Source organism: Panicum virgatum, chromosome 8N (assembly GCF_016808335.1).
Source record: "Panicum virgatum strain AP13 chromosome 8N, P.virgatum_v5, whole genome shotgun sequence".
NCBI lineage: Eukaryota > Viridiplantae > Streptophyta > Magnoliopsida > Poales > Poaceae > Panicum > Panicum virgatum.
This window is the reverse complement of record NC_053152.1, coordinates 144,774-172,351: the sequence shown is the minus strand read 5'-3', so window position 1 is coordinate 172,351 and position 27,578 is coordinate 144,774. Positions and strand designations below refer to the sequence as shown.

General features: G+C 45.8%; 4 protein-coding genes across 4 annotated transcripts; 3 read left to right on the top strand and 1 right to left on the bottom strand.

The window, feature by feature from the left end:
* Window positions 1-432: 432 nt before the first annotated feature.
* Window positions 433-8,339, bottom strand: LOC120686485. Its single transcript, XM_039968707.1, has 6 exons — window positions 7,662-8,339; window positions 7,418-7,575; window positions 5,895-7,159; window positions 5,319-5,438; window positions 1,117-1,457; window positions 433-994 (listed from the first exon to the last, which is right to left on the bottom strand). Exons 1-6 carry the CDS (start codon window positions 8,292-8,294, stop codon window positions 689-691), a joined length of 2,823 nt encoding a protein of 940 aa, XP_039824641.1. The 5' UTR covers window positions 8,295-8,339; the 3' UTR covers window positions 433-688.
* A 6,826-nt stretch (window positions 8,340-15,165) lies between these two features.
* Window positions 15,166-17,027, top strand: LOC120686286 (exocyst complex component EXO70H1-like). The gene has a single exon (XM_039968487.1). It carries the CDS (start codon window positions 15,190-15,192, stop codon window positions 16,750-16,752), a length of 1,563 nt encoding a protein of 520 aa, XP_039824421.1. The 5' UTR covers window positions 15,166-15,189; the 3' UTR covers window positions 16,753-17,027.
* A 1,020-nt stretch (window positions 17,028-18,047) lies between these two features.
* LOC120686655 (caffeoylshikimate esterase-like) lies at window positions 18,048-20,473 on the top strand. The gene is made up of 8 exons (XM_039968869.1): window positions 18,048-18,077; window positions 18,214-18,307; window positions 18,429-18,461; window positions 18,705-18,851; window positions 19,135-19,265; window positions 19,397-19,534; window positions 19,620-19,718; window positions 20,252-20,473. The coding sequence occupies exons 1-8, from the start codon at window positions 18,048-18,050 to the stop codon at window positions 20,471-20,473; spliced, it is 894 nt and encodes a 297-aa protein (XP_039824803.1).
* A 491-nt stretch (window positions 20,474-20,964) lies between these two features.
* On the top strand, window positions 20,965-23,537 carry LOC120685809 (caffeoylshikimate esterase-like). Its single transcript, XM_039967910.1, has 4 exons — window positions 20,965-21,326; window positions 21,402-21,519; window positions 21,606-22,150; window positions 23,071-23,537. Exons 1-4 carry the CDS (start codon window positions 21,249-21,251, stop codon window positions 23,353-23,355), a joined length of 1,026 nt encoding a protein of 341 aa, XP_039823844.1. The 5' UTR covers window positions 20,965-21,248; the 3' UTR covers window positions 23,356-23,537.
* Window positions 23,538-27,578: the final 4,041 nt, after the last annotated feature.

Genomic DNA, 27,578 nt, shown 5'->3' with positions numbered 1-27,578 from the left:
AAAGCACACTTCCTTGCACCTGTTTCTTGTTTTTGCACCCACTGCACACAATAAACAAACAATATTCCTCTGCTCTCATGGTGAATTTTGTTTGTTTATTATAGGGGCCTACCTTGATATATATGGATCGGACTAGTAAATTTATTTATGGAGCTTTTTTAGCTAGTACAGCACCTTGTGATGTACCTGGCGGGCTTGCATATTGCTAAAGAAATATGCACTAGAGTTGCCCTAAATCACCGAGATGGCAATACAATACTTGATTCATCGAAATAAGCTAAAGATGAGGTTTCCTGAGCCATCTAATTAATGAGATAACTCAATCTTACAGAGATCTAGAGAGTACGCTGCACTCAAATTATTGCATTAACACAAGATACACATTCAACAAAGAAAACTCCTAGAATTGGACTCGGCTACATGTGACCTCTGTATCCTGCAAAGACCGGTTTTTTTATAAGACAAATGTTGGTTGCTGTCTATATCTATCTTTGTGCATCAGACAGAGCAATCAGCAACATAATGGATCGGATAGGCACACGATATCGAGGTGATCGATCGACCGATCAACAATGGCGTACAGCTAGCTTGCAGTATAGTAGTACTAGATACAGATCGAGTTGAAATAATTAAGGAAGAGCCAAATCAAGTCAAAGCGACGAATCTATGTGTTGGTCTAGGGGTGCAGCTAGCTGTAGTGATGGTGATGAGGCAGCCTAGTAGTAGAGGTGGAGGGGGAGTAGAGGCTGATGGAGGAGACGCCAAGGTAGGCGGCCAGCATGTCGTCGTCTAGGTCGATGCCGGCGGCATCGTCCTCCTGCTGCGCTGCCGGCCACCACTCTGACTCGGACTCTGAGAGAGGCGGCAGCGGTGCTGCGGCGGCTTGCTGGACGTGATGGTGGTCTGCATCCGCCTCCCGGCAATCGCCGGCGTTCCGAGCGAAGCGGCCCTTCACCCTCGGCCGGCTGTCAGCAAGCGTCTTCCTGCAAGCATACTGCATTGCAATTTGCATGCATGCGTATTTATATATAGATAGATATATGTATATATATAAATGTCATATAGATGTATGTATATATATAAATGTCAGTTAGAGAAGACAACTGCAAATCAGACCGTGATCTTCTTTTGGAAGTTTCGCTGGTTGCGCTTGCTCCGGTACTTGTCGATGCGCTCCCGCCGCTCCTCCGCGCTGTACCTCCCCGGCGCCGGCGACGCCACCACCCGCTGATCCTCCTCCATGTCCCCCGTGCTCATGGCGCGGCAGAACGGCGACGTTGCGGCGGCCGACGCCGGTGACATGCAGGCCTCCTGGGCGGCAAGGGGAGGGAGCATGTAGGCGGGCGACGCTGGCGATGGCAGGAAGGCTCCTCCGTTGGCAAGCAAGGTGTCTGGTCGAGAGGAGAGGATGGCATCATTGGTGACCTCATGCAGGTGGGCCAGTGATACATGCCTAGCTCACTGGGTATTCTTAGCTTGTTGGTTTGAGCATCTACTAGTTAAGTTGAGCTTCCCTTTCCCTCTTGGGTTTTATTTATATGCAGTATGTAGTAATTATGTAGAGAAGACTTGAAAACAACAATGCAAGCAAACCGTGTGGGACCATGGTCTTGCACTGCTGCCACAACCTAACAAATGTAACGTATGCGCGCGGGCGGCAGCTTTACTGAATTTCCCTCCTGTGGGCACTACACAGAGTCACAATATGCAGCAGCAGCCACCAAAACAAAAGCACAGTCCTGACAAGGATCGGAGGGAGAATCTAAACATATATACAGATAGATTGTATTGGATGGATTATTCAAGGACGGAGACACGAGTATTGGTGATATCTCCTCCTTTTTCGATATCATGCATCATCCTTACACCACATATACCTGCCCTGTGCTGTTGTACACCAGGAGACATGTACATATATGAATGCTCAACTTGCAATCGACCACACCGCAACCAGAGCAAAGGACCTACCACTACCACCAAATGTCTGTCCCCAACCAGTTCTGGCCTTCTGGGGAATTAACATGCCAAATATTTGCCTGATTCCTAACATTCCTCACCGCACCAATGTGAATATGTGGTATGCATGGTCACCAAGGCAATGGTAATAACAGTTTGTTCATTGGCATCCAGATGTGCTAAAACAAAGATTATGCAAATAGATTGAAAGAAGAATGATAGATGATCATGATTATATAAACGTGAAAGCAGACCTTGACAAGACTCTGTCCCTCCAAAGTCCATCAGAACACTACCTCCCATGATAAGCTTCCAAAATCAGAAGTGACATCTCCCATGATTATTGGTGGGGCAGCAAGAAATGATATGATGCCCCCTTTGAACAATGCGGCCTACAAACAAGATTGAATCCCACAAGAATCAGTCTCGTTCTGAGCAACTATTGGACACAAGTATGCAACTACAGACCCAGGCGCTGTTTTCAGTTGCCAATTGGTTGGTAACATCAATGGAGTCCCTTTAAACCAATCACATCACTCCCTGCTCCTATTGTGGCCACACCGTCTCATGAATCCCTACAGTAGCCCACTCAAAAATTTGTGTCCCGTTGACATAGCCTGATGCCCTGATGACTTCAAGTGGCCTTAGCCAACCGACAAGATAAAGTCAAAAGGCACGATAGATCCATTAGCCTTTGACATGGGCCAAATTGCTTGTATTGCGTACACCAGTGCCTACGACTTCCATCTAGACACAACCTGCATCAAAACAGCTACACAAGAGAAAAAAATTGCACTTCTGTTGCATAGAGATGGGAAAAACAGTATCTCACTGAGGCAGTGCCTCTTTGTCAAGCAAAACATCAATACATCATTTATGTAAGATAATGAAACCAAGTGGGACTAATAGGATAGGGCACAGTTCTCCTAGATTTTCCTTTTCTTCTACTAGGTCAACTATAAAAAAATAGTCACACCACTATAGCTTTAGTGGCAATGCAATATTGTTTAGTTGATGTGTATGAACTATGAAGAACTTAATAACAGACTATATAGGCATGCAGCTATGTTTAAATAATTGGCATCCAGGTACAAGGAACTTCACAATCTCCTCAATTAATTCAAATAGGATGCTTATATCAATGTAAATTGTAAATCACTATTCATATGCAATAGGGGTGTAAATTGGTGACCCTTAGGTGCACCTCCAACCCCTCTTTAGTTCAAATATTTGTACTACTTCTTCAAAGTGAGAACCTATTTTGAAAAAGTAGTACAAATATTTGAACTAAACATGGTTGGTGGTGCACCTAAGGGTCACTCATTTGCACCCCTAATATTATGCAATGTGAAGTTCATAATTACTGGTCGACCATCTCAACTGTCATAAGCTTGACCACATAGATGAAGGATTTCCAACTGTTAGCTGGAGACCACATAGATGAAGGCTGATAAGACCTCTCATTCTAGTGGGATGCATGATATGGAGAAAAGATTTTGGTTCTGCCCCACATCTTCCTACGGGTGCAATTGTGGGTTTGCCTTTTTATCGCGACCACGGTCTCTCGAACCTTTTCACATCAAATTGATTAGAAATTTAGAAGCATGTCATTGTATGGTTGATGTGCTGCGCTGTGTAATCTAATTTGTTAAAGAGGAATATTTTACCAACACTAGTAGGATTTTGGTGTTACACCTCCCAACATAATGACCTGAACTAACCACTGCATCTAAAATCAACAAATAAGTGCTTTATACAAGCCACGGCAATGCAAACACATCCTTACTATGCTTTCTCTATACTTCTGTTTCTCTATAAATAGAAAGTTTGAAAGCAGTTCAAGTTATCATGAACTATATCGATACAATAACAATACTAAGTAGAAAGGAGAGAAAACAAGAGATATACATATTCAACTTAATCTTTCCAGAAGGCATGAGAACAGCACAACTGATTAATTTTCTAGTTGATTCGTTACACTCTGGGCAACATGGGAGCATAGATATGATAGAATGTTTGTTTACACCAATTTATAGTTTTGCAGGTTCTAGGTACTATAATGACACTACGATTTGTCCAAATGCAGTTTTCAAAACGTGGTAAAATTAGTTTTAATACCATTGCTTCATATGATTCCAAGACAATCACTATAAATCATATGGCCATGAATATTTTAAGAGGTTCTAGTGCTATGTTTACTGCATCAGTGTTCCTAGTTAAATAGGATAGAAGGACGAATAGTCAATAGAGATGATTTGATGCTACTTCAGAAAGCCAACAAAGCCTAAGAATCTAAACATTGACAAAGCAGCCATGCACCCTCAGATGCAAGTTTATTCTCAGTTAATAGATGAAGAAGCTGCTCCAATTGAGGCACTACGCAGAAGCTGTTTCAAGGTTAGGGGCCTAGACATGGAAATGTTTTCCAGTGCATAAACTAACCTTCACGATTATAGAATTCATTAGTGTAAGCATCTTGTGGCGAACATCTAGCAACATTACCTACTTCAAATTTCAATTTGAATATATGAAAGCCACAATTCACAGGCATTGAAGAATGAAGTGTCAGATAGACCCATCACCCATGGCAGGCTGATAAAAAAAGATTGAGCTAACAGTTAATATCTTCCTAGAATCATAGCATACACTGGATTTTCGGCACTAATGTAAGCTAGCGTTGTCTAGCACACTTCATGCAACAAAAAGGTTTTTCTTACATGTACAGCAAACTCGATCATACTTGAGAGAATGTTAAACCACCTAAAAATTGAATTAATACGGAATTACTAAGCTTGTTATGTACAAAAAAGATGATCAGATTGCTACCATATCTTTGGGCATTGGCAAAACAGTAAACCAACACAACTTTATTTTTTTCTGACCTATTTTTCCTTTCAGACAATGGACAAACATATAGCATATCTACTGCACCATTTATCATATTTCATGAACTTGCGTATTAATCATAGTGGGCCAAGTGAAACTGCCAGCCTCGACAGTCACTGGTCAGATCAATATATACCTTAATTTTGCAAGGTTGGTTTGACCAAACATGAAAGTCAGAACTGAAAGAAGAGTTTCCCTACAAAAAACATGAAAGTTGAGAGCTTTGTAGTATCACTGGGAAGAGTTAAAGATTTAGACCCCGTAAGAAGGAACCAAAAGTTAGTTTTCCCACCTCTCAGGTATGACTATTTTCCATAGATACAACAACAATACAACTGATGGTAAAAGAGTTTCATGTGAGGTTGAAACTTGAAACTGAAATTTTTCAATGGGAAATTCTTCAATTTTCCCTTGTTACATAATGATTCAGGGATGGTAAGTGACACCACATTCCTATCAAAGTGAAATAAAACCTCACGTGTGTTTGATCAGCCCTCTTACTTTGCATATTTTCTTATTGAAATGCACAGACCTAAGGAAGCCCAAGAAAGGAAGATAAGATGGACGGTACGGCCTTAGTTTATGTCTTCGCTTTTCTGCAGAAACAACAGAACTTTAGACTTGTTTGGAAAATAGATAATCAACTTATTATTCATTTTCTACAAAAATAAAACCATTTTCATATAACACATTAAATACCCCCAATAGAAACTTAGCTCATTTTGTAGGAATATGTAAGGAAAGTGAGGAACAAGAAATGTCCTTCTAAGTGCCTTTCCCTTACAAAAAGAAAAAAGAAAAGATAATCCAAAACCCATTGTATCATCTCTCAGAAGTCAGAACTTAACACTAACAGAAGCATAAATGAATTAACATAAAAGAAATATAGTGCATCACAAAAAGGCACTATTCACTGTAACTAGTTTTTTTATAGGTTTTTTGATAGGTACACTGTAACTAAATGAAAGTTTTGTATAGTAAAGAGTAGAAAGATGTAGAAGTTTTGCAAATTCAAAAAACAGAGTACTTAGCACTTGCACATCATATTGTACCTGATCTGATTGTGGGCATCTCAACCTTACCACTTGGATGAGAATATTTTGGTAGTAGCTCATGTGTTTTAGCAACACTTCTCTCCAAAGAAACATTTGTTTCCTCAGACTTTAGTTCTTTCAGCTTGTCACTTTCACAACTTGCATCAGTACTTCTTTGATAACTAGTTAAGCTGATTTCCTGACCATGGACCGCAGGGTTCCATGAAATAGATGTTTTTATTTTATTGTCATTGGACTCTGTCTCATTTTCTGCAGTTCGTTCTATGTTTTCATCCATACTTTGCTTTATTTCCCCCTCCATAACTTTCCGTTGAATTGCAACATCCCTGTGAAATTTATGACACGAGTAAAAGGCAAGATCCAATGGTGCCTCATCATCTACCCCACTTGGGGGGCACTCTACTAGTTCTGATGTACCTCTGTAAGTCTCAGCATCAACTTCCATGCCCCTAGACTGGTCCAAATCCTTGTCCTCTGGGAAAACAACAGAACCAGAAGGAATTTCATGATCCAGTAGGGTTTTCTCCCTCTCACCACTGGCGCAATCAGTGCGATAGTTGGTATAAGATTTACCATTGGCTAGGATTTCACTAGATTGGCAAGGACCATGATCCTCGAGATTAGAGCCAGAAAGATCTACACCATGGGGAAGAGCAGAGCATGCTAACTTGATACTAGTACCGCAAGTTGAAGGAATATTGTCACCCACAACAAGACTGCATGATTCTGTTCCATCTACTTCCATTGCATCCTTCACAAATTTGACATGCTTCACTACGCCTTTTGGACTAGCAGAACAATCTGGACCAGTCTGGACGGAAGGATCCGGAACAACTTCACTATTTCCAGCCTTCGCAAGAACAGCATTTTGATAATTGAAAGATGTTGGCAAGATATACTGGCTGCAATCTGTTAGAACTTCAGTTCTGTCAATTTGTAGTGTTTCTTCTTGGGTTTGAGATGGGATTTGTGCTTGATCATTAGATTCTTCTGACTGTTTGGCTAATACAGACACATCAGAACTGTGAGGTTTTTCATGTGACCCTCCCATTACACCACATATGGGTGAACCAGGACGTTCATCAATGTTAGAAGAAGGTTCCAGGTGATTTACCCCTCCTTCAGATAATACAGAATTCCAAGTAATCCAATCAGCAAGCTTGAATTTTGTTGAACTCAACTGTTCATTTGGTAACAATCTGTCGACTCTAATTGTTTCTTTGTAGAAATGTTTCTTCCTCAGAGCCTTCAAAACAAGTGACCTGGCAATGAGAAGATGGTGCGGTATCACATTGCAATTCAAGCAGCATATGCTGCCTTTGTAAGTAGAAAGTAGGTGGCATACTTTCACAGAATGGCTGGTTGCAGCAGGTTGCAATCAGAAATCTGAAACTAAATAAAACAAATGGATGCTAAATATTTACCAGAACTACAAGATGCTCCTTTGCAAAGGGGTTACACTGAAATACAATGCACATTCAACTAAAATAAGGTGCATGCTTGAAAAACGAACAAGTGACCTGCAGTTTGTGGACATTGCAGCTTTTGCTCGGTTGATGGGAACGCCAAGCAAATAAGCAGATAGATTGATGACATCATAGGGCCCTCTGAGTTGAGAAGGAGTATGAGCAGCGCTTGATATGACGAGATTCTTTCCTTTAGTCCAATCCACCAAGAGCTGAAAATAGAACGCATTATTAGATACAAGTGCTGTATATCGGAGACCAATGTTGGTTTGGGTGGGGATTTGAATGTGTGATTAACCTTGACTTGAGCTAAGAGGTTTCTCTTGGCATTGATGTCAGTAGAAATGAGTGGGGAGTAGGCAATCTCAAAATGCAGCCCCTTTTGCAGCGCAAGCTTGAGCATGGGGAGCTTGATGCGGAAGGGCAGGTTGCTGTGGGAGGAGAAGTCGATGGAGATGAGATCAAGGTGTTGGGCAGAGAGGGGGGCCTGGCAGAGGTGGTCGAAGGCGGCCTGGGTGAGGGGACGGGTTGCGACGAGGTCGTAGGTGCGGAGGAGGCGGGCAGCAGAGGGAGCGAGGGCGGAAGCGGCGGCGGCAGCGGAGTCGAGGGAGAGGGTGATGCGGGTGTACTGGCGGAAGGGCTCAGAGGCAGGGGAGGCGAGGCGGCGGCGATGGAGAGCGGCGGAGGACGGGAGTGGGAGGGAGGAGAGGGCCGGGAAAGGTTGGGTGCGGCAGCGGTTGGAGTCGGCGAGGAGACCGCGGTGGGGGTGGTCGAGAGCGACGGCGGCGTAGCCGAGCTCGAGAGCGCGGGCCGTGGCGGCTAATAGTTGGAGGCGGGAGGAGGAGGAGGGGTTTGAGTTGTCATCGCCGCCACCGCCAATGGAGGTGGGTGCGAGGAGACTGAGGTCGTGGAAGAGGGGCGGCGCCGCCATCTGGGTTCTGGGCTGCGGCGGCGCGGCAAGCAACGGAAGAGGAAGAAGAAGAGAAGGCTAGCTAGTAGTAGGCCTATAGTTTTCCATCAGGCCCGTGAGCCGTGGGCCGGCCTGAAGCACGAGAATTGGGCCCGGTACACGGCCCGGCCCGGCACGGAGGTAAACGGGCCCGGGCCGGCCCGGCACGGGCGTCGTGCCGTGCCTGGGCCGCGCCGCAGGCACGTGGGCCGCGCCGCAGGCACGTGGCCCGGCCCGGCCCGGCACGGTTAGCGTCCGGCCCGACTCGGCACGTGGGCCGGCCCATGAGCACGAAGCCCACGAAGCCCGCCAGCCCGAGCCGGCCGGCCACATAAGGGGGAGGGGCGGCCGCGGGCGCTGGTAACCCTAGCCCCCCTCCATTCCCCGCCCTGGCCCCTGGCTGGCTGGCTCCTCCGTGGCTCCGCCTCGTCTCCTCCGCGCTCCACCTCCCCCGCTCCTCGCCAGATCTGCTCCACGCCTCCACCCCGAGTCCCCGACCTCCACCGTCCACCCCACCGCTCCGGCGTAGATCCGTCGCTCTCCGACCCCCTCCTGTCGCGCGGATTGCCGGTAACCCTAGGCCCCTCCATTCCCCGCCCGCCTGGCCGCCGCCTCGTCTCCTCCTCCTCTCCGCCTCCCCCGCTCCTCGCCAGATCCGCTCCACCCCGACCTGCGCCCCACCTCTCCCGTGTAGATCCGCCGCTCTCCGACCTCCTCCGCCTCTCCTCGGACAGATCCGCCGCTCCAGTGGACCTCCTCCGACTCTGCTCGGTCAGATCCGCCGCTCCCCTCAGGCCCTCACCTCCTCCCCTCTCCTTTCTTCTACTTCTTCCTTACGAATCCTCCTCTCCCCTCTTTGCGAGTCTGTGTGGCCTGCAACTCCGGTGAGGGCGTCGACGGCAACTTCGGTCTTCGGTGCTCCGGCAAAAGGTAAGTCAGAACTCGCCTTTCTTCTCATTCTTCCTCACGAATCCCCCTCACAGTCTCTCCTCCTTGTGCAGGCCGTGAGGGACCGAAGACCGGCGATGGCCGCCGACGACTCCTACAACAATGAGTTGCGGTCAATGGGCTTTCGCGGAGATGATGAGGATGACCTGTCTGCGGATGCCGCTGAGTTGTTTGGGAGCAATGCTGCCATCGACCTGGATCCAGAAGGCCTTCCTCAGGGGACGGCCGCTGGATCTGGCACTGGCAGCGCGAGCACCGCCGCTGCCACTGAGTCTGGCTCGACCAGGAAGAGGAGGGCATCCACCTCCAAGGTCTGGAAAGACTTTGATGAGATCTATGAGGTAATTGATGGTAAGGAACGTCGAACTGGTGCTAGATGCAAGCATTGCAAGAAAAACCTCACTGGTAAATCAACCCATGGTACTGGTCACTTGAAGCGGCACATTCCTATATGCCCTGTTTTGAAATCTCGTAATGCCATGACTCAAACTCAACTTAAGTTTAATCCTGATGGCTCTGTGCACCTTTGGGAGTACAAACCAGAAGTAGCTCGTACTGAGTTGTGTAGGTTAATTGCTCGTCTTGACCTGCCTATTTGCATTGGTGAGTCTGATGCTTTTGAAGAGTACATTACTACTGCTCATAATCCTAAATTTGCTAAGGTGTCTAGGCAAACAACCACTAGAGATTTTGCCAAGTACTTCACTGAACGTCGTGCTCAGCTTGTTGAGTGCTTGAAGTATGTATCCTCTGTTGCTCTTACTTCTGATATCTGGTCTGGCAATGCTAAGGAGGATTACCTTAGTGTGGTCGCTCATTTTGTGAATGCTGATTGGCAAATAGAGAAAAGGATCTTAGGTCTCAGGTTGATTGATGTGTCTCACAATGCTGAGAATATTGCTGAGCGTATTACTTCTGTTATTGCTGATTATGGGTTAACTGATAAAATCTTTGCTGTTACACTGGACAATGCTGCTGCTAACACTAGGGCTATTAATCAACTTAATCCTGTTTTGTCTGGTTATGTTGGTAGCTTGTTCCTGCATCAAAGATGTGCTTGTCATATCATAAATCTTATTGTTAAGGCTGGTCTTAAAGTGTTTAAGCCAATGCTTGGTGCATTTAGATCTGCTATATCATTTCTAAACTCATCTAACCAGCGCATTGCTGCATACAAGTCATATTGCATTGCTGTTGGTGAAAGACCTCGCAAGTTTGGCTTGGATATGGATGTGAGATGGAATTCTACCTATCTTATGTTAAAACATCTCCTGCCCCATAAGGCCACATTCTCTGTTTTCATCACTACTCAGCATCCTTTGGTTGATGGTCAGCCACTCCTGACAGACCAGCACTGGTATGTTGCTGAAAATTTTTTTGAATTCCTTGAACAGTTCTATGATTCCACTGTTGTTATGTCTGGTGTTTATTACCCCACATCTCCATTAATATTGCATCATGTTCTTGAGATAGCTAGCCATCTAAATAATTATGAAAATGATAGAGACTTAAGATCAGTTGTGGTTCCTATGAAAGATAAGTTCTTGCAATACTGGTGTGACATACCCATGCTCTACTCCTTTGCATTTATACTAGACCCTAGGGCTAAGCTGAAAGGTTTCACCAATGTTCTTAGACTTCTATCTCAGCTTAATGGTAATGATTACTCATGCTACTTGACTGAGGTAAGGGCTGAGTTGTCTGTTATTTTTGCTAAGTATGATGAGAAGTTTGGTGGTGTAAGGTTGCAAAGGGCTGCCCAACCAGGCCCTACAGGTAAGAGAAAAACTGCTTGGGGAAGAATCTTTGGTGGTGAGTCTTCTTCTTCTGGTTCTAGTTTGTCTGGTACTACTCTTGGTTCTGTTACTAGTCTTGGCTCTGGTTCTACTTCCTCCTTGCATAGAAGAACCTCTGCTAGTGCTCTGTTGCAAGCTGCAACTTCTGGTGCTTCTCTATCATCTGGTTCTGAATTGTCTGCCTACCTGGACAGTGATACTGTTAACCAGTATGATGATGATTTCAATATCTTGAACTGGTGGCATGAGCATAAGCTATCATATCCTGTTCTTTCAATTCTAGCTAGAGATGTAATGACTGTTCCTGTTTCAACAATATCATCAGAATCTGCATTTAGTATGACTGGCAGGATTATCGAGGAGCGACGACGCCGTCTGTGCCCTGAGGTCGTGGAGATGTTGGCTCTGATCAAGGACTGGGAGCAAGCCGATGCAAGACTTCAGCATCTCATAGAGGATGAAGAACTTGAAGAATCATTTGAAAACTTATATCTAGATGTTGAATCTGTATAACTATGTAGTGTGGACTGTGGACTGTGGACTTGAACTTGTGATGAACATTTGAACATTTAGAGCTGGCTGTACTCTTTTCCTTTGTAGGGTTTTGTCCTCACGAGGTGTGGGGTTTTACCTACAAAGGTTTTTAACGAGGCAGCACCCAAAACAGCTCAATAAATTTGTTATCATGAAATGTGCTTATGTTTTGTGATCTTTTGTGAATTTGAATCTTAGATTTGAAATCTTGAAATCATTCTGAGTTGAGAGAGTGGTAGCCTGGTGCAGATGCCTAGCCGGGCTCGGGCTGGCACGGCCCACGAAGCCCGCCTGGTATATCGGGCCGGCCCGGCACGCCAAACAGGCCCCCGTGCCGTGCTCGTGCACAAAGCTAGGCACGTGGGCCGGCCCGGCCCGGCACGATTAGTTATCCGGGCTAATCGTGCCGGGCCGGATCGTGCCGGGCCAGATCGGGCCCGTGCCGGGTCGGGCCGGGCTCGGCCCGTTGGACAACTATAAGTAGGCCCGTCAACTACAGACAGCCCAGGCCTACAGTAGATAGATGGACGGGGAGGAAGCAGCCCAGGCCCGGCCCAGCCCAATCTTTCCTTGTGGCCGATCGGATGGTCTCAACTCTCAAACAAAAGGTACCCTTGCGTAATAATGCAGTTGCAAACACTTGCACCACATTTGGATGTAGAATTTGGAATTGGCATTGGCAGCTCCAAATGTCGACGGTCTGGATGTCCTGGAATTTGGGATTGGAAATCAGCACCAATACCAACCGGTATTCCTCTCACCCGCTCCCGCTCATCCTCAATGTCGAGCCGACCCCTCCGTATTTGCTGGTGTTAGATTACGTCTCTCTCGCGTCATGCTCCCCTTCCTCCCACATGAGTTGCATCCTCGCCTTCCTCTCTCTCCCTTCCTCCGATGGTGAGCTGGGCCGCTCTCTCCTTCCTCCACTAGCGAGGCCACGCTGTCCTCCCCCTCCGCTGTTAAGGGCGCACTGCCCTCTCCTCCCTCCGCCCTCCTCTTACCTCCACCTATGGGCCACACCGTCCTCCCCCTCCCTCCTCCCCGGCAAGCCACGCCCTCCCCCCGCTCCATGGATGGCGGTTCTAGATGGCTTGGAGGAGCTCTAGGGTGGAGATCTCGAGCACGGCAAAGGCAAGGAGAAGCTAGGGGCCACGCTGCTTCCCTCCACTTCCCTGCGCCACCAAACTAGCGTCTCTTCCTTCAACAGCTGTGCTGCTCCCTCTCTCCATGGCGGCGGTAGAAGCTCAAGGATGAGCCGTGTGCCGAGCTTGGGGTTGACCTAGCAGAGGGTCGGATGGTGGAGAATGTTAGATGAGAAAATTCCATCTTTTGCACATCCAAACGTGAATTGAATTTGACTGCTTCTAAAGATTCCAAAAGGGAATGCAATAGTCATCCAAACAATAGAATTCGAATTGTGGTCATTTTAATATCATGAATGAATTGGTATTGAACTCCATTTAATGCCAAGCCCTCCAATATCAACATCCAAACGCACCCTAATAAGAAAGATGACCATTGTTTGTAAGTGGATTTCTAGGTGACCATATAGGGATAAACTTACCATTTTAGCTAGATTGTCACCAAGATTTAAACGCTTGCTAGATTGTTGTCTTATTTTTCTATAAAATGCAAGATATAGGACGGTGACTCCCTAAGAGCCTGGCATAAGATTGTGTGATTAAAAAGATCTCCTTTAATTAGTAGATGTTGTCGTTCACACTTGGATGAATAATTGTATGAGTTCATATTCCCTCTTTACTCTATAAGTAACTCAGTGTTTTAAGAAGTTGTTGCAGACAGCAGCTGAAGCGCTGGATTAAGTATATACAAGGTTTGGACCTTGTAGTACAGGCTTGTCGTCAGCATTTGTGTTTGTTTTGTGAAACACAGTACAAACGTAGATGCTCACAAATGCACGCACACTCACCCCTATGAATACATGCATGCAACCCTACCCCTATGAGCACCTCCGAGAGACCAAGCCAGTAGATCCTCGAGATTGACGAAGTCACCACTGGCGCCTTGCTATCGATGGGAACGTCACCTACATACAGGTTTATCGTCAACATTTGGTTTACAAGGTTTGTTAAAAACAAGTACCTTTGTCCCAATGCCCCCCCCCCACCAACCTCACAGACACACCTTGTAGCTCTCTCTCTCTCTCTCTCTCTCTCTCTCTCTCTTTTCTAGGAATCTATCCTTCATCCTAAATTGTTAGTTGTTTTGATATTTCTAGATACATAGTCTTTGTTATGTATCAAGATAAATATATTATGTCTAGTGCTTAGCAAAATTTATGTAGAAAACACTAGTACATAACGCTTTAGTTGTCTTGATTGGGAACCTTTAGTTATCTTGGGTTTCCAACCGGGACCATAAATCCGGAAGTAAAAGCTCCGACCTTTAGAGCTGGGTTAATAGAGTCGCCAGCTCGTGGGCGCCTCGCATGCCAGCTCACGCGAGCGGCCTAGCGGGTGGTCCCGGGCCCCACAAGTCTTCAATGCTCTGCGCAGCAGAGCAAACGTGGAAGGGTGGGAGCGGACCAGCGGTGGCCAACTGACAACAGGGCAGCATTGTGCCCGCTTTTCGCCAACGATTGGCGAGACGGCCGCCATTCGCCTGCTGATGCAGGACTATAATACTTGCTCTTAGTCTAGGTTGGATGTACACGTTAAAAAAATGGCAATCACCACCAACCTTGGAGTCTGCCAGACTTGAACTCAAGACCTTCCCCACGCACAACTTTCTTGCCATTCCACCTACGCAACATCCTTGAAATCAAGACCTCCTTTCCCATGTATAACTTCCTTGCCATTCCACCTACGCAACATACGTGACTTTAGTTGGGATGCTATTCTTTTGAACTAACCTGTGGACGATCCTTTAGTCCGGATTAGTTTTAATCTAGGTTGGTACTGCGTTACCAACGGGCACTAAAGGTTTGAACTTTTAATTCCGGTTGAAACTACCAATCGGAGCTAAAGGTAGACTTTGAGTCCCGGTTGGACACCAATCGGGACTAAAGAATCTCTCCACCCCTAGTGGTTGGGCCCGGGACTAAAACCTTTCACTAGTCCTAGACCTAACAACAAGCGGGACAAATTTGAAAGATTAAAGACTATTTTTGTACCAGTGAAAGCTAAAACGACTAATAATTTGGGATGAGAGAGTAGCATCCATCTCGCTCATACCATCAACATGGAACAAAGGGACAACTAATGCAGGCATCCAAGAAATGTGTGTTTTAGTTTATGGTAATTTTTAAGGAAAGGACGACATTTGACATGAAACAAACAAATTAAAAGCACAGTTGTTGAAAGGGTACGACTAGGTCAATAAGCTAGGGCAGCTAGCCAGCATTATATATACATATCAGCTCTGGAGTAGTTTTCAAACACAGGTAATTGGGAAATTTATTTGAAAACAAAGTCAGGATGGGACAAGCAAATTTGGTGAGAAGCAGCTGCATGCAGGCTGAAATTCCAACCAGCCACTCCATCTTCTTTCTTCAGTAGTTATATATGATCAGAAGCTGGAGGAGCAGCATCAAATCCAATGCAAAGCTAGCTAGCTAGGCCTAGGCCTCTCCGATCGATATGATCCATATGGGCCCCCCATCTCCAAGCCGCCATGCCCTCCCTCCGCCGCGCCACCGCCGCACGCTCTCCTCCACGATCATCGAAGAGAGCGTTGCCGCTGCCGCCGCGCTCGTCCAAAAGTGGCACCCCGACGACGACGCGCCCGCCAGCGGCTCCCTCTTCCTCCACGCTACGGAGACGGAGCACGAGGAGGCCCAGATCTTCCTGCGCGCGGCCGCCGCCCTCCACCGCGCCATGCTCTTCTTCGCCTCCGACGTCACCCACGGCGGCGACGGCCTCGTCCAAGCGCAGGCGCTGCTCCAGACCGCTATGCGCAGGCTCGACCTCGAGCTCCAACTGCTGCTGGATGACATGACCCAATCGGATGACATCCGCGCCGTTGTGGAGGCCATGATGGCCGCCGGCTACGGCAAGGAGTGCATCTCCACATTCAAGTCCCACCGCCGCGCCGCGCTGACCACCGAGCTGCAGCCCCTGCTCGGCCTGTCGCCTCCTTACCACTTGCATAAGCTCACCTGGGAGCAGCTCGACGGCAGCATCATACCCTCCTGGCTCGCCGCCGCAACCGTCGCGTTTAACTCCCTCTTCGCCGCGGAGAAAGACCTCTGCGACGCGGTGTTCGCCGGCGGCAACGCGGCTGTCGGCGAGGCGGTGTTCGCGGCCGTGGCCAACGACCAGGCCACAAGCCTCCTCGCCGTCGCCGAGGCCGCGGTGGCACGGGCACGGCGCGCCCCGGAGCGCCTGTTCCGGGTGCTGGACGTCCACGACACCCTTACGGAGGTGCTGCCGGGGCTCCTTTTCGTGTTCGGGGACAGCTCCGAGGTCGCCGCCCGCGCCGCCCTTGTGGTCGCCAAGGTCGGCGAGGCTGCGCGCGGGACCCTGGGCAGCTTGGAGGCGGCCATCCAGAAGGAGCCGTCCAAGGCCACGGCGGCCGGCGGCGCGGTGCACCCGCTGACCCGCTACGTGATGAACTACCTCGTCTTCCTCGCCGACTACCAGGAGGGCCTTGCTCTTCTTGTCAACGACGACTACGAGCAGGAACCATCGTCGTCGTCGTCGCCGTCGTCGTCAATAATCCTGCACCGCCTGGTGTCGGTCCTGCTGGGCAAGCTGGAGGCCAAGGCCGGCTGCTACCGGGAGCTGGCGCTGAGCTACCTGTTCCTTGCGAACAACACGCAGTACGTGGCAAACAAGGTGGCCGGCAGCGGCAAGCTGCGGGGGATCCTCGGGGACGGGTGGGCGGAGGCGCAGAGCGCCAAGGCGCGGGCGCACGTCGGCGTCTACGTGCGCGCGGCGTGGGGCAAGGTCATGGCCGCCATCTCCGGAGCGGAGCCGCCGGAGGCCGTGGAGCAGGCGGTGATGGAGGCGGTGGCCATGCAGGAGCAGTGGGTCGCGGCCGACGAGGAGACGGCCGAGGCGTTGAAGGCGGCAGCGACGGCGGTAGTGGTACCCAAGTACAGGATGTTCTACCGGCGGCACGGCGCGGCGGTGAGCCTAACGCCGGGGGACGTAACCACCATGGTCGCCGCCCTCTTTGCCGGGCCGGTGGGACAAGTTTAATCTGGAGTTGCTCTCTCTCTCACTCACACCCACAGCCAAAGCCAAAGGTGGAGCGAGGATGAAATCAAAGAATATTACTGGCCGGCTGGCCGGCCGGCACTCTATAATTTTAATGATTCTGCCTCTCGCTGTTGCTGGATCATATTCATATTCAACCCTGTTTGCTTTTCTAGAATTCTAGGAACAGTGCATCTTCTAGACTCCAAATCTATTTTTAAAACCTCTTCAGGGATGGCTGTAACTTTTCGGGACAAATCTAATGACGGTAATTAATCGATGATTCACTACAGTGATGTTACAGTAACTATCCTCTAATCACACGGTCAAATGTCTCATTAGATTCGTCTCATGCTACAATAACCTAGTTCTGGAGTTGGTTTTGTAAATTAACTTTGTTTGACACCATAATTAGCGATTAAATTGTTACTATTCCTGAAATTCCAGGAAACCAAACATGGCCATTCATACGTAGCTCAGACACACATACCAGACACACCACAAGTTAGATAGCAGGCTAAGGGATCAACTAGGTCTATAATCTACTCTATTGGAGAATTATATTACTTGCCCCCTTTGCTCTGCTCTATTAATCTAATATATATGCTCCATCACAATATAATCCCATCTTGCGATGCAACTAAGCGCATGTTTTGTATACATCACATATGTCCACATGCATCTATTTGTTATTGAATGCATGATATTATAAACTCAATCTTGCGCACACCACCACCTCTTGAATTGGTGCTCTCTTGCAAGTTCATGGAATTGAACTTGATGGCACCCTCTGCAGTTAAGGACACGCTTATACATTCTACAAGTCCATAGATCAAGATAGCACCGCACGACAAGTTTAGGGATGTGTTTCTGCAATCTACAAATTCATCATGGATCTAGAAGACACCACATGACACGTATAGGGACCAGGACTGGATTTACTAAAAAATAGCTTAGGATGCTCTAGCTATAAAACATAAAACAATTTTGTAAAGCCATGCTCTAAAACAATTTTATGAATCCATGCTAATTAATAGAAAGAAGTTTGGGGTGAGAGCTTAACTAGTATCTAGTTTGTGTTTGCTAAACTTAGTCCACTTAAATATAGCTAATCCTTGACCACACAATCTGTGTTTCCATGCATGGATACAAAAAAACACCACAAAAAATGTGTATATTCAAATTAAGATATCCACACAATGGGGAACCAACTTCTCTTTGACCATTCCTAAGTATAAATTACATATGTACAAATTGTTTAATGCCTTAGCGTTATTATCACTCCATTTTCAAAGCAAATGGCCGATGATGATATCAAGTATGAAGAGGTAAATTTATATTGTTTATTCTCTTAATTAGAACTTATGTTGACAAATTTTCTCATACTTTATCAAGCCGATATGAAGAGCCATTCAATAAGTCTCATACCGAGTTTCTTCTCAATATCATCTATTTGGATCCCAGGAATTTGTTTTGAACGCACGAGGAATGAATCTATTTACATGTCAATGGAGACCTTCAACCATTGAACCAAAGGCCCTCATCTTTCTATGCCATGGTAACTTGGTTGCTGATATGATGTTGCTTTTCAATTTCCAATACAACTTTATTGAAGTGATAGATGTTGTCCTTTTTAACATTATTTGATTTAGTTATCTCTTTTACTCTACACATTTTAGGATACGCCATGGAATGCAGCATTTCAATGAGAGGTAAATACCATAATGATGAAACTCTTATGCAAACCTTATCTTGAAAAAATTTAATAGTATGATTGCCTTGGTAAAAAAATATGATAATAGGTTTATACCATCCACCATACATGCCAATTAGAAATCACATCAACTACTCTTCATGTATTCTTATTACGGTAATAGGATTATAATTTCCAACAGTTTTTTGCATAAATTTATAATAAAAATTCAGCTTATACATATTGATATTATTGCTTTTAGGCACAGGTACTAGGTTGGCGCAAGCTGGATTTGCAGTGCATGGAATGGATTATGAAGGCCATGGGAAGTCTTCTGGACTTCAAGGCTATATTACGAGTTTCAATGACATCGTAGTTGATTGCTCTAAGTACTTTTCAAGTGTTTGTGGTATGTATAATATAATTGATGTAATCACTATTCTAAGCTCCATTTGTACTTTCCATATGCTTCATCATATATGCAAACTTTTTGTTATGATTCCACATGATAACCATATTTTGTAAGAAGCCATCAATTTTTTTTTCTTAAATGGTCATTTCCAATTCTTTTAAGAAAACATATCTCATATAGAAATGTAAATTGAAATGTCTAGCATGTCTAAATTGTCAAACATAATTTTTGAACCTCTGAAACATTTTTCACACATTTGTATTATGATTCCCTTGTATAGAGAAACTAGAGTATAAGAACCAAAGGAGATTCTTGCTTGGAGAATCCATGGGGGGAGCTATTGTGCTTATGCTTCATAGGAAATATCCTACTTATTGGGATGGAGCCATTTTAGTTGCTCCAATGTGCAAGGTTATTTTAGATAATTTTTGTACTCATTGCCATTTGATTTTTTTTGTCAATAATAGCGTGTATATATATACGTGCGCACTTAAGTCTCATCATGATGAAATTGATCTTCCAATGGGATAATATTCACATAGATTGTAGAAGATATGAAGCCCCATCCCATCGTGATTTCAATTTTAAGTAAGCTCACCAATGTGATCCCTACATGGAGGATCATCCCCAATGAAGATATCATTGACAGGGCAATTAAAAGTGAAGAATGGCGTGAAGAGGTATGAGGAAAAGATAGGAAGGCTTAAACCTAAAAGATTCTTGATTTTTTTAGAACTTCTAGTTAATATCGTCACTTATTGGCAGGTAAGAAATAATCATTATTGCTATAAGGGAAAGCCAAGGCTAAAGACCGGCTATGAACTTTTCATGGCAAGCTTGGATATTGAAAGCAATCTTGACAAGGTACTAGAGCAGCAAGACTTGGAATTGAACTTTGTGTCAAAATGTTACTTTTGTTGGTTCTTTATTGAATTATATTTTAGGCGTATGAAATTGTGGCATTAATTTTGTCATGACTACTCCTGTGATTAAGAAAATGACATTTGAGGTATTGAGTGAAGCGAGCCTAACATTTTTTTAGCACTAGCCATTTTGTTTATATTGGCATTGAACAGTTGAAGAAGTGACATGATATATTTGTTTCATAATCATAGATATTAGTTGTCTCATATTTTACCAACTAATTAAGGTAGTTAACACTTATGTGAGCTGCACAAAGGTATTTTAAGTTTGTTTGACTAAGTAATCATCTTGTGTACCCATTTTATTTTTACGTGGAAATGTAATACAAAAGTATGCATTATCAGAAAGTAATTAACAAGTTGTTTGGAAATATGAAAATCATATGTCAGCACAACTGTTTTGGCACCATAAAAAAAATTAAAGAATCTATCGGCCTTTGAATTAGATACTGTTCCTGTGTTTATTCCAAGTAGGTTACTCTACCATTCATCATAGTCCATGGTGGTGATGATGCTGTAACGGACCCGTCCGTAAGTGAGGCACTATATACATTAGCTGAGAGCAAGGATAAGACATTAAAGCTGTACCCAGGGATGTGCCATGCTTTGACTTCTGGTGAACCCAAGGAGAACATTGATATTGTGTTTTCAGACATCATCAAATGGCTGAATGAGAGGGCGGCATCAACTTCATAACTTAGTTAAGTCATTATCGATTGTGTATGAACAGTTAACATTAATTAGATATATAGTGCTGTTAATCAGCAGTGAGTAGTTGCCATGCAATACGGTCATGTAAAGCTTCTCAGTACAAAACTAAATGTGTACTTATAATTAGCATGTAGCTGCAGTTGCAGATATGTTATTAGTTTGATATCATGCAAATTAAGTAGTTGATGTTAGTAAAGTATGTAGTTGTTGCACATATATATAGTTGGGTGTGCGAAACGTGTAGGAAGATGACATCCATCCATCCATCCATGTGTGGACGGATGGAGTAGTTGATGGTGTTGACATATGTGAGACGCTCCTCATCTCACAAGTCATTGTCAGGGACGTTACTAATAATTCTTATTCTCAATTTATATATAAAAATAAATATGTACAGTACATGCTTTGATTCTTTTTTATCTCTATTAAAAGAAAAAAAGATCTGCTAGCTGGTGTATTTTGAATCCTAAATAAGAGATCAGATAAATGGGTATCGAGATACTCCTGCTTAATTGGCCTCCATCTTATCTCCTCTCAAGTGTATGCAGTCAACTCTTCTCGATGTCCTCTCTGGCCTGTTCTCTGCCTGCTGCTGCTTAAATTTAGTATTTGATTTCCAATCAATATATAATCATCCCTGCCGGCCGGCCCTGCTAGCACGCAGTTGTTGAATATACAATCGTCTTGGTGGTCTTGTTCCTCCATTATTCCGGCGCCATTGAGTACTGCAGGGCCCCAGCAAGCACAGAGTACTGCAGCGATGAGCAGCGGCAACGGCGGCGGCCGAGATGATGGCGGCGGCGAGGACGACCATGTCCTGGACCACGAGTACCAAGAGGTATGTGTAGGATCGCCTATTTGATAGCGGAACCTATCGATTTGATGCCTATTCCTATCCGATCCTCTACTCTAGGAGTATGTGAGGAACTCGCGGGGGATGAGCCTCTTCGCATGCAGATGGCTGCCTGGAAAGAGGTGGAGGACCAAGCAGGGTCCTCGTCCTCCCAAGGCGCTCGTCTTCCTCTGCCATGGTTGGTTGCTTGCTTATTCATTTGTTGCCTGCGATTAATTATCGATCGATTTATTAACCGCAATCAATCAATCAACAATTAAATAGGTTACGCCGTGGAGTGCGGCGTTACTATGCGCGGCACCGGCGAGCGCCTTGCCCGTGCCGGCTACGCCGTCTACGGCCTCGACTACGAGGGCCACGGCCGCTCCGACGGTCTGCAGGGCTACGTGCCGGACTTCCAGGCCCTCGTCCAGGACTGCGACGACTACTTCACCTCCGTCGCCCGCTCCCACCCTCACCGGCGCCGCTTCCTTCTAGGCGAGTCCATGGGCGGCGCCGTCGCCCTTCTCCTCCACCGCGCTCGCCCCGACTTCTGGGCCGGCGCCGTGCTCGTAGCGCCCATGTGCAAGATCGCCGACGACATGCGGCCTCACCCGGTGGTGGTCAACATCCTCAGGGCCATGACCTCCATCATCCCCACCTGGAAGATCGTGCCCACCGCCGATGTCATCGACGCCGCCTACCGGATGCAGGACAAGAGGGACGAGATCCGGGGCAACCCCTACTGCTACAAGGACAAGCCGCGACTCAAGACCGCCTTCGAGCTGCTCAAGGTCAGCTTGGACGTGGAGGCAAACCTCCTGCACAAGGTATATACTTTAATTAACTACTTACTTCTCTCAATTAATCGCAATTATATTAATTTGATATACACACACACATACATATTCACCATGTGTGCACATGATCAAGGGTCTATTTGAAGGAGCAAAAGTTGAGTGTTAAACTTTAGCACCAATTAGCACTCATACATTTGCCAAAATGTTTGAGTCTTGACTAAATTTTAGCCCACCTTAATAGCACTTCTATTTGGATATATATATACTAGTGCTAAAGTTTAGCACTTGCAACCAAACAAGGTCTCGATCGATCCCCTCCGATACTCCCAATTAATTAACAATGCAATACATAACACGTAGTAGAAATTAACAGATCACATGGTTCCAGACTAGTACTTTATTAGTTAAGTGGTTCGGTCAACAATTAGCCACTGTACGTACGTCCAATTAGCTAGGGGTCAGTACTAGCTCAGGAACGTCACTGTCCAATTACTCGCTAGCTTGTCTGACCAGGCCAACACAATTCAGGAAATTGAGCCACATTGTTTTGATTGTAGTCTAGCTTATATATTTGCAAACTCTAACACGACTATATACAGGGTGTTTCAGACTGAATATACCACTTTCATATGCTCATCTAAGCACTGTGCAAAGAATATCATATATGATATATTGCCAGTTTAAGCAAGGTTTGAACATGGAAAAGGTAGATTATTGATATGGAGAACAATATAGAGCAAGCATATATATATATATATATATATATATATATATATATATATATATATATATATATATATATATATATATATATATATATATATCCGATCCCGCGCGCCATTGTTTGGTTTATATAAATATATATATAATTGCTTGCTTAATATATAATCAACCTAGCTAATGCATGATGCATGCATTTTCTGTTTATATATTTGATTGATTTGAAGTAGGTGTCCTTGCCGTTCCTGATCGTGCACGGCGGTGCGGACAAGGTGACGGACCCTTCAGTGAGCGAGCTGTTATACCAATCGGCGGCGAGCCAGGACAAGACGCTCAAGCTCTACCCAGGCATGTGGCACGCCCTCACCTCCGGTGAGTCGCCCAACAACATCCGGACTGTTTTCCAAGATATCATCGCTTGGCTGGACCACAGATCGACGGAGGAGCTGCTGCCAGAGCTGGAGCAGAAGGCCAGGCATGACCACCAACATCACCACCAGCATGCAGGCAAATAGCTAGCTGCTATAGCTATATATATGTATACTACGTGAGCATGGAGTTAAATTAAACAGAGTTTGGGTTGTTAGATTGACTATATATATTATTGATGCTAGCTGCAAGGCGGCCTGGCATGTCATGGTTATTATTGGACTAAAAAACACATAATAACAAAACACCTCATATGTTCTACTAGCTATTTAGCAAATTAAAGATTTTTTTTTTGAGAGGTCACCGGGAGTGACGAAAACTCCCCACCTGAATTTCATTAACCACAGATGCCGGACTGGCCGGTGATGGTTTTGATATAAGCACCTTACAAGTAGAGACTGCCACACAGTCAGATGAGCAAAGAACTAGAGAAGAACATGAACAACTGGATACAACACCAAGAACAACATGTAGGAGAGACACAACTCGCAAACTGTTCAAGGACAAGGCACGACACGGCCGAGAGATAACCACCGATCGCCGATTAGCGCCCCCACCGAACAACATACTCACCGGTTTTGTCATGGCCGATGCACCCAGCACCACCCCTCGTAGCTCCGCTGTTACCCTCCATCTAAGGAATCACCCAATGGAATGGGGACTAAAGGCGGGGAAGGGCGCACAAGCCACAGCTCACCGGATACGATGACCTCCCTTGAAGCTGATGGTGACACTGACAGCTCCTCCAAGCTCCACATACCACCATCCAACGCCGTCGAAGGGGAGGAATCCTTGAAGGGGAATGGCGGAAGCGGTAGAAACACTACCCGACATGTGATTTACTGGCACCACCAACATGGAGAGCATCGACGGAGCAGAGGTGCCGGAAGAGAGCACTCGTCGAACCACAACACCACCTGACAAAACCAATGCCAGCCTCGCCCTGAAGAGTAGGGAGGAAGAGGGCACAAACATGCACATACCAGCAAGAAAGCACAGATCATGCACACAGCTAGCAAAGACCTCCATAGGCGACGCTTGCAGGTAGGGTATGACGTCATTACCGCCGCCGCCATTCGGGAAGAACCAGAACTGGGTTTTCACCTGGAGAGACTCGATGGTTGCAGGGTAAAGAGAGCCAAGAACGACGACGCCTCCAAGAAGGTGAGCGACTCCCAAGGGCGCCACCATCGTCAATGCCAACAAGTCGCTGGGCATGGAACCGGTCTGACCGGTGCTGTGTGCACGGTCGACGGTGGCGGGGTTTGCCCTGAGAACGAGTTCGGCGGCATACTATAGAGTGGTTCAGATGTGAATTCAGGGGTAGTCGAACTCGGATATAATGAGTTAGGATCTGACATTGGTTGTTTACATTTAAGCGCATCAACATCACTACTCAATTTAATCAAAATGTCACCCGCAGCAGCTTGTGCAGCAATAATCTTTTGATCCATTATGGATGACATTCTATCAAACATATCAGAGGGAGAGAGGCTTACATTGGGGATCTCTTCAATCTTATCCTTGCTAGCTTGAGAGACGGCAGTACGAACTCCTCCACCCTCTTGACGAGGCCACCACAATCCTTCTTGAAGCCTTTCAAGAATTGTGCCTTGATGTGCTCCTCCACAAGAAGGTAGGCCTTGCACTCCTCTTCGGTGAGCTCCTCTATTGTAGCCGTGATGATGTTTTCCTTGTCGATCTCTGAAGAACCCATCTTCTTCAAGGAGTAGATTAGATCGGTTTTAAAACCAGATTAATCTGTCCCCAGTGGAGTCGCCAAAAAGTGTGTTGACACAGAATCGCGCCAACACACTCGAATGCGCTAGAACGCGCAGGAGATCGTCAAAACGATCTGAACCAGCGATGCCCTGGCAGACCGGTCTGACCGGTTCCGTAGACCGGTCTGACCGGTGTGGAGCAGAGAACCGCGAAGACCTAGAAACGCAAGCTCGGGAGGGACCCCGTCGAAGCTTGCGCGGCTAGGGTTGCTCTGAGGTCGGCAGGCCACTCAGAACGTCTTCAAACGTCGTCGAGACGAAAGAAGAAAGCAATCTAGGGTTGGAAAAGGCTAGGGTTTGAGAGATAAAAAGTAATGCGATGTTTTGATTGATTCGATTGGGAATCCCTCAATCGGCCCTAGCCTTTATATTTATAGGTCGGGGAAGTCGTACCCCTCTCCAAGTCGGTTTATACAAGAATTTCCAAAATAAAACGAAGCCTACTCAGATTACAACTGGACAGACTGGTCTGACCGGTCGGCCGGTCAGACCAGTCGGCCTCTAAACTGCCAGAATTGGCTGTCAACATATGCCCCCCCGACCGGTCAGACCGGTCGGCCTCTAAACTGCCAGAATTGGCTATCAACATATGCCCCCTGCTTTTTGGTGAGCTTCACAAGCCAAAAAGCAAGAACTATCCTGATGTACATGTTTTACACAGAGCATACAAGTCTAAAAATAAAACTATGGGCGATATCCAATACCGGCCATCTTCGTCCTCATGCACTTTGCTATACGCAAGGATAGAACTTCTTCAAGTACCTCCCATTGATAGCCCTTGGTAGACGCTCACCTTGCACCGTCTCTACCATATACGAATTACCGGAGATAACTTTAATAATCTTGTATGGACCCTCCCAACTTGGCGACCATTTGCCAAACTTGTTGCTTTTCATCCCAAGAGGCAAAATTGTCTTCCAAACCAGATCCCCAACCTGAAAAGATTTAAGTTTTACCTTTTTGTTGTAAGCTCTGGCCACCCGAAGCTTGTCTTTCTCAATCTCCTTCAAAGCCTTCAAACGCTTGTCGGTCACCTCATCAATATTATCCATCATCAAATCATGGTAATCAACAACGAAGATGTCATTTTGCTTTGCCAATCTATATGCATCCAGATTTACCTCAACGGGTAAAACAGCATCTTGACCATACACAAGCTCAAAAGGAGTAACCTTAGTAGCACCATGTCTAGATATACGATGAGCCAACAATGCTTCGGATAACACTTCATGCCACCTCTTAGGATTTTCTTCTATCTTCTTCTTGACAAGTTTGATCAAAATCTTATTACTAGACTCGGCTTGCCCATTGGCCTGAGCATAGTATGGAGATGAATTGAGTAACTTAATCTTGTAAGATTCGGCAAAGTCACGTACCTCCTTTGATATAAATGAAGAACCTTGATCCGTTGTCAAAGTTTGTGGAATGCCGAATCTATGAATAATATGCTTAGTAATAAACTCAATTACCTCCTTATGTGTCATATTCTTCAAAGAAACCGCTTCGGTCCATTTAGTGAAATAATCCGTAGCAACCAACACGAAGCGATGCCCCTTTGAAGATGGAGGATTAATTTGTTCAATGAAATCCAACCCCCAACCTCGGAACGGCCACGGTTTAATAATAGGATGCATCAACGCAACAGGCACCAATTGCAAATCACCAAACCGCTGACATTCTTCACATCCTTTATAGTACTTGAAACAATCGGATAGCATGGTGGGCAAATAGAAACCGGCTCTTCTAAGTAACCACTTAATCTTGGGAGCTGATTGATGAGTACCACAAATAGCTTCATGAACCCCACCCATAGCAACCCGGGCCTGATCCAAGTCTAAACACTTGAGAAGCAAATCTTCGGCAGTTCGACGATAAAGTTCATCGTCAATTAAAACGTACTTGAAAGCCAAATGCCGAATATTTCTCTCTGCACCACGACTAGGATCTGTTAAATACGATATAAGAGGAACCCTCCAATCCTGGGCTTCGGCCGAGACAATTGAATCATCTTTTTTGGCCGAATCAGAACCAACAGCTGCATCACCGGTCAGACCGGTCTCTGGACCGGTCAGACCGGTCTCGCTGACCGGTCTGACCGGTCTCGCTGACCGGTCTGACCGGTGCATCCAGAACTAGACACTCGCTCTCGTTTGCATCGGCTTGCGAATGTTGAAATATTTTTTCATAACATTATAGCCAGATGCTTGCTGGGCCAGAGTATTTGCCTTTCCATTCTCTTCCCTCGGAATATGTTTATAATAAATTCATCGAAAGAAGAAATAATATCGAGACATTTATCAAGATATGCATTTAGAGAACCATTATAGCACTGGCATACCTTAGATACTTGCTGCACCACCAGAAGAGAATCTCCAAAGGCTTCAACATGCTTCACGCCCATGGATTGCAAGAATTCCAAGCTAAATAGAAGAGCCTCATATTCAACTTGGTTATTTGTGCACTCTTCTTCCAATATATTTGAAAATTCAAAAACAACACCATTCGGAGAAATAAGAACAACACCAATC

What these genes read in the sequence shown, in the direction of transcription:
- LOC120686286 (XM_039968487.1), top strand. Translation starts at nt 15,190, where the DNA reads ATGATCCATATGGGCCCCCCATCTCCAAGCCGCCATGCCCTCCCTCCG.
- LOC120686655 (XM_039968869.1), top strand. Translation starts at nt 18,048, where the DNA reads ATGGCCGATGATGATATCAAGTATGAAGAG. An exon ending in CCTCATCTTTCTATGCCATG is followed by an intron (nt 18,308 to 18,428) that starts GTAACTTGGTTG and finishes TACACATTTTAG; the next exon opens with GATACGCCATGGAATGCAGC. An exon ending in GTACTTTTCAAGTGTTTGTG is followed by an intron (nt 18,852 to 19,134) that starts GTATGTATAATA and finishes TCCCTTGTATAG; the next exon opens with AGAAACTAGAGTATAAGAAC.
- LOC120685809 (XM_039967910.1), top strand. Translation starts at nt 21,249, where the DNA reads ATGAGCAGCGGCAACGGCGGCGGCCGAGATGATGGCGGCGGCGAGGAC. An exon ending in GCTCGTCTTCCTCTGCCATG is followed by an intron (nt 21,520 to 21,605) that starts GTTGGTTGCTTG and finishes ACAATTAAATAG; the next exon opens with GTTACGCCGTGGAGTGCGGC. An exon ending in AGGCAAACCTCCTGCACAAG is followed by an intron (nt 22,151 to 23,070) that starts GTATATACTTTA and finishes GATTTGAAGTAG; the next exon opens with GTGTCCTTGCCGTTCCTGAT.
- LOC120686485 (XM_039968707.1), bottom strand. Translation starts at nt 8,294, where the DNA reads ATGGCGGCGCCGCCCCTCTTCCACGACCTCAGTCTCCTCGCACCCACC. An exon ending in AGGGCTGATCAAACACACGT is followed by an intron (nt 1,458 to 5,318) that starts GAGGTTTTATTT and finishes ATACCCAGTGAG; the next exon opens with CTAGGCATGTATCACTGGCC. An exon ending in ACTTCCAAAAGAAGATCACG is followed by an intron (nt 995 to 1,116) that starts GTCTGATTTGCA and finishes ATTGCAATGCAG; the next exon opens with TATGCTTGCAGGAAGACGCT.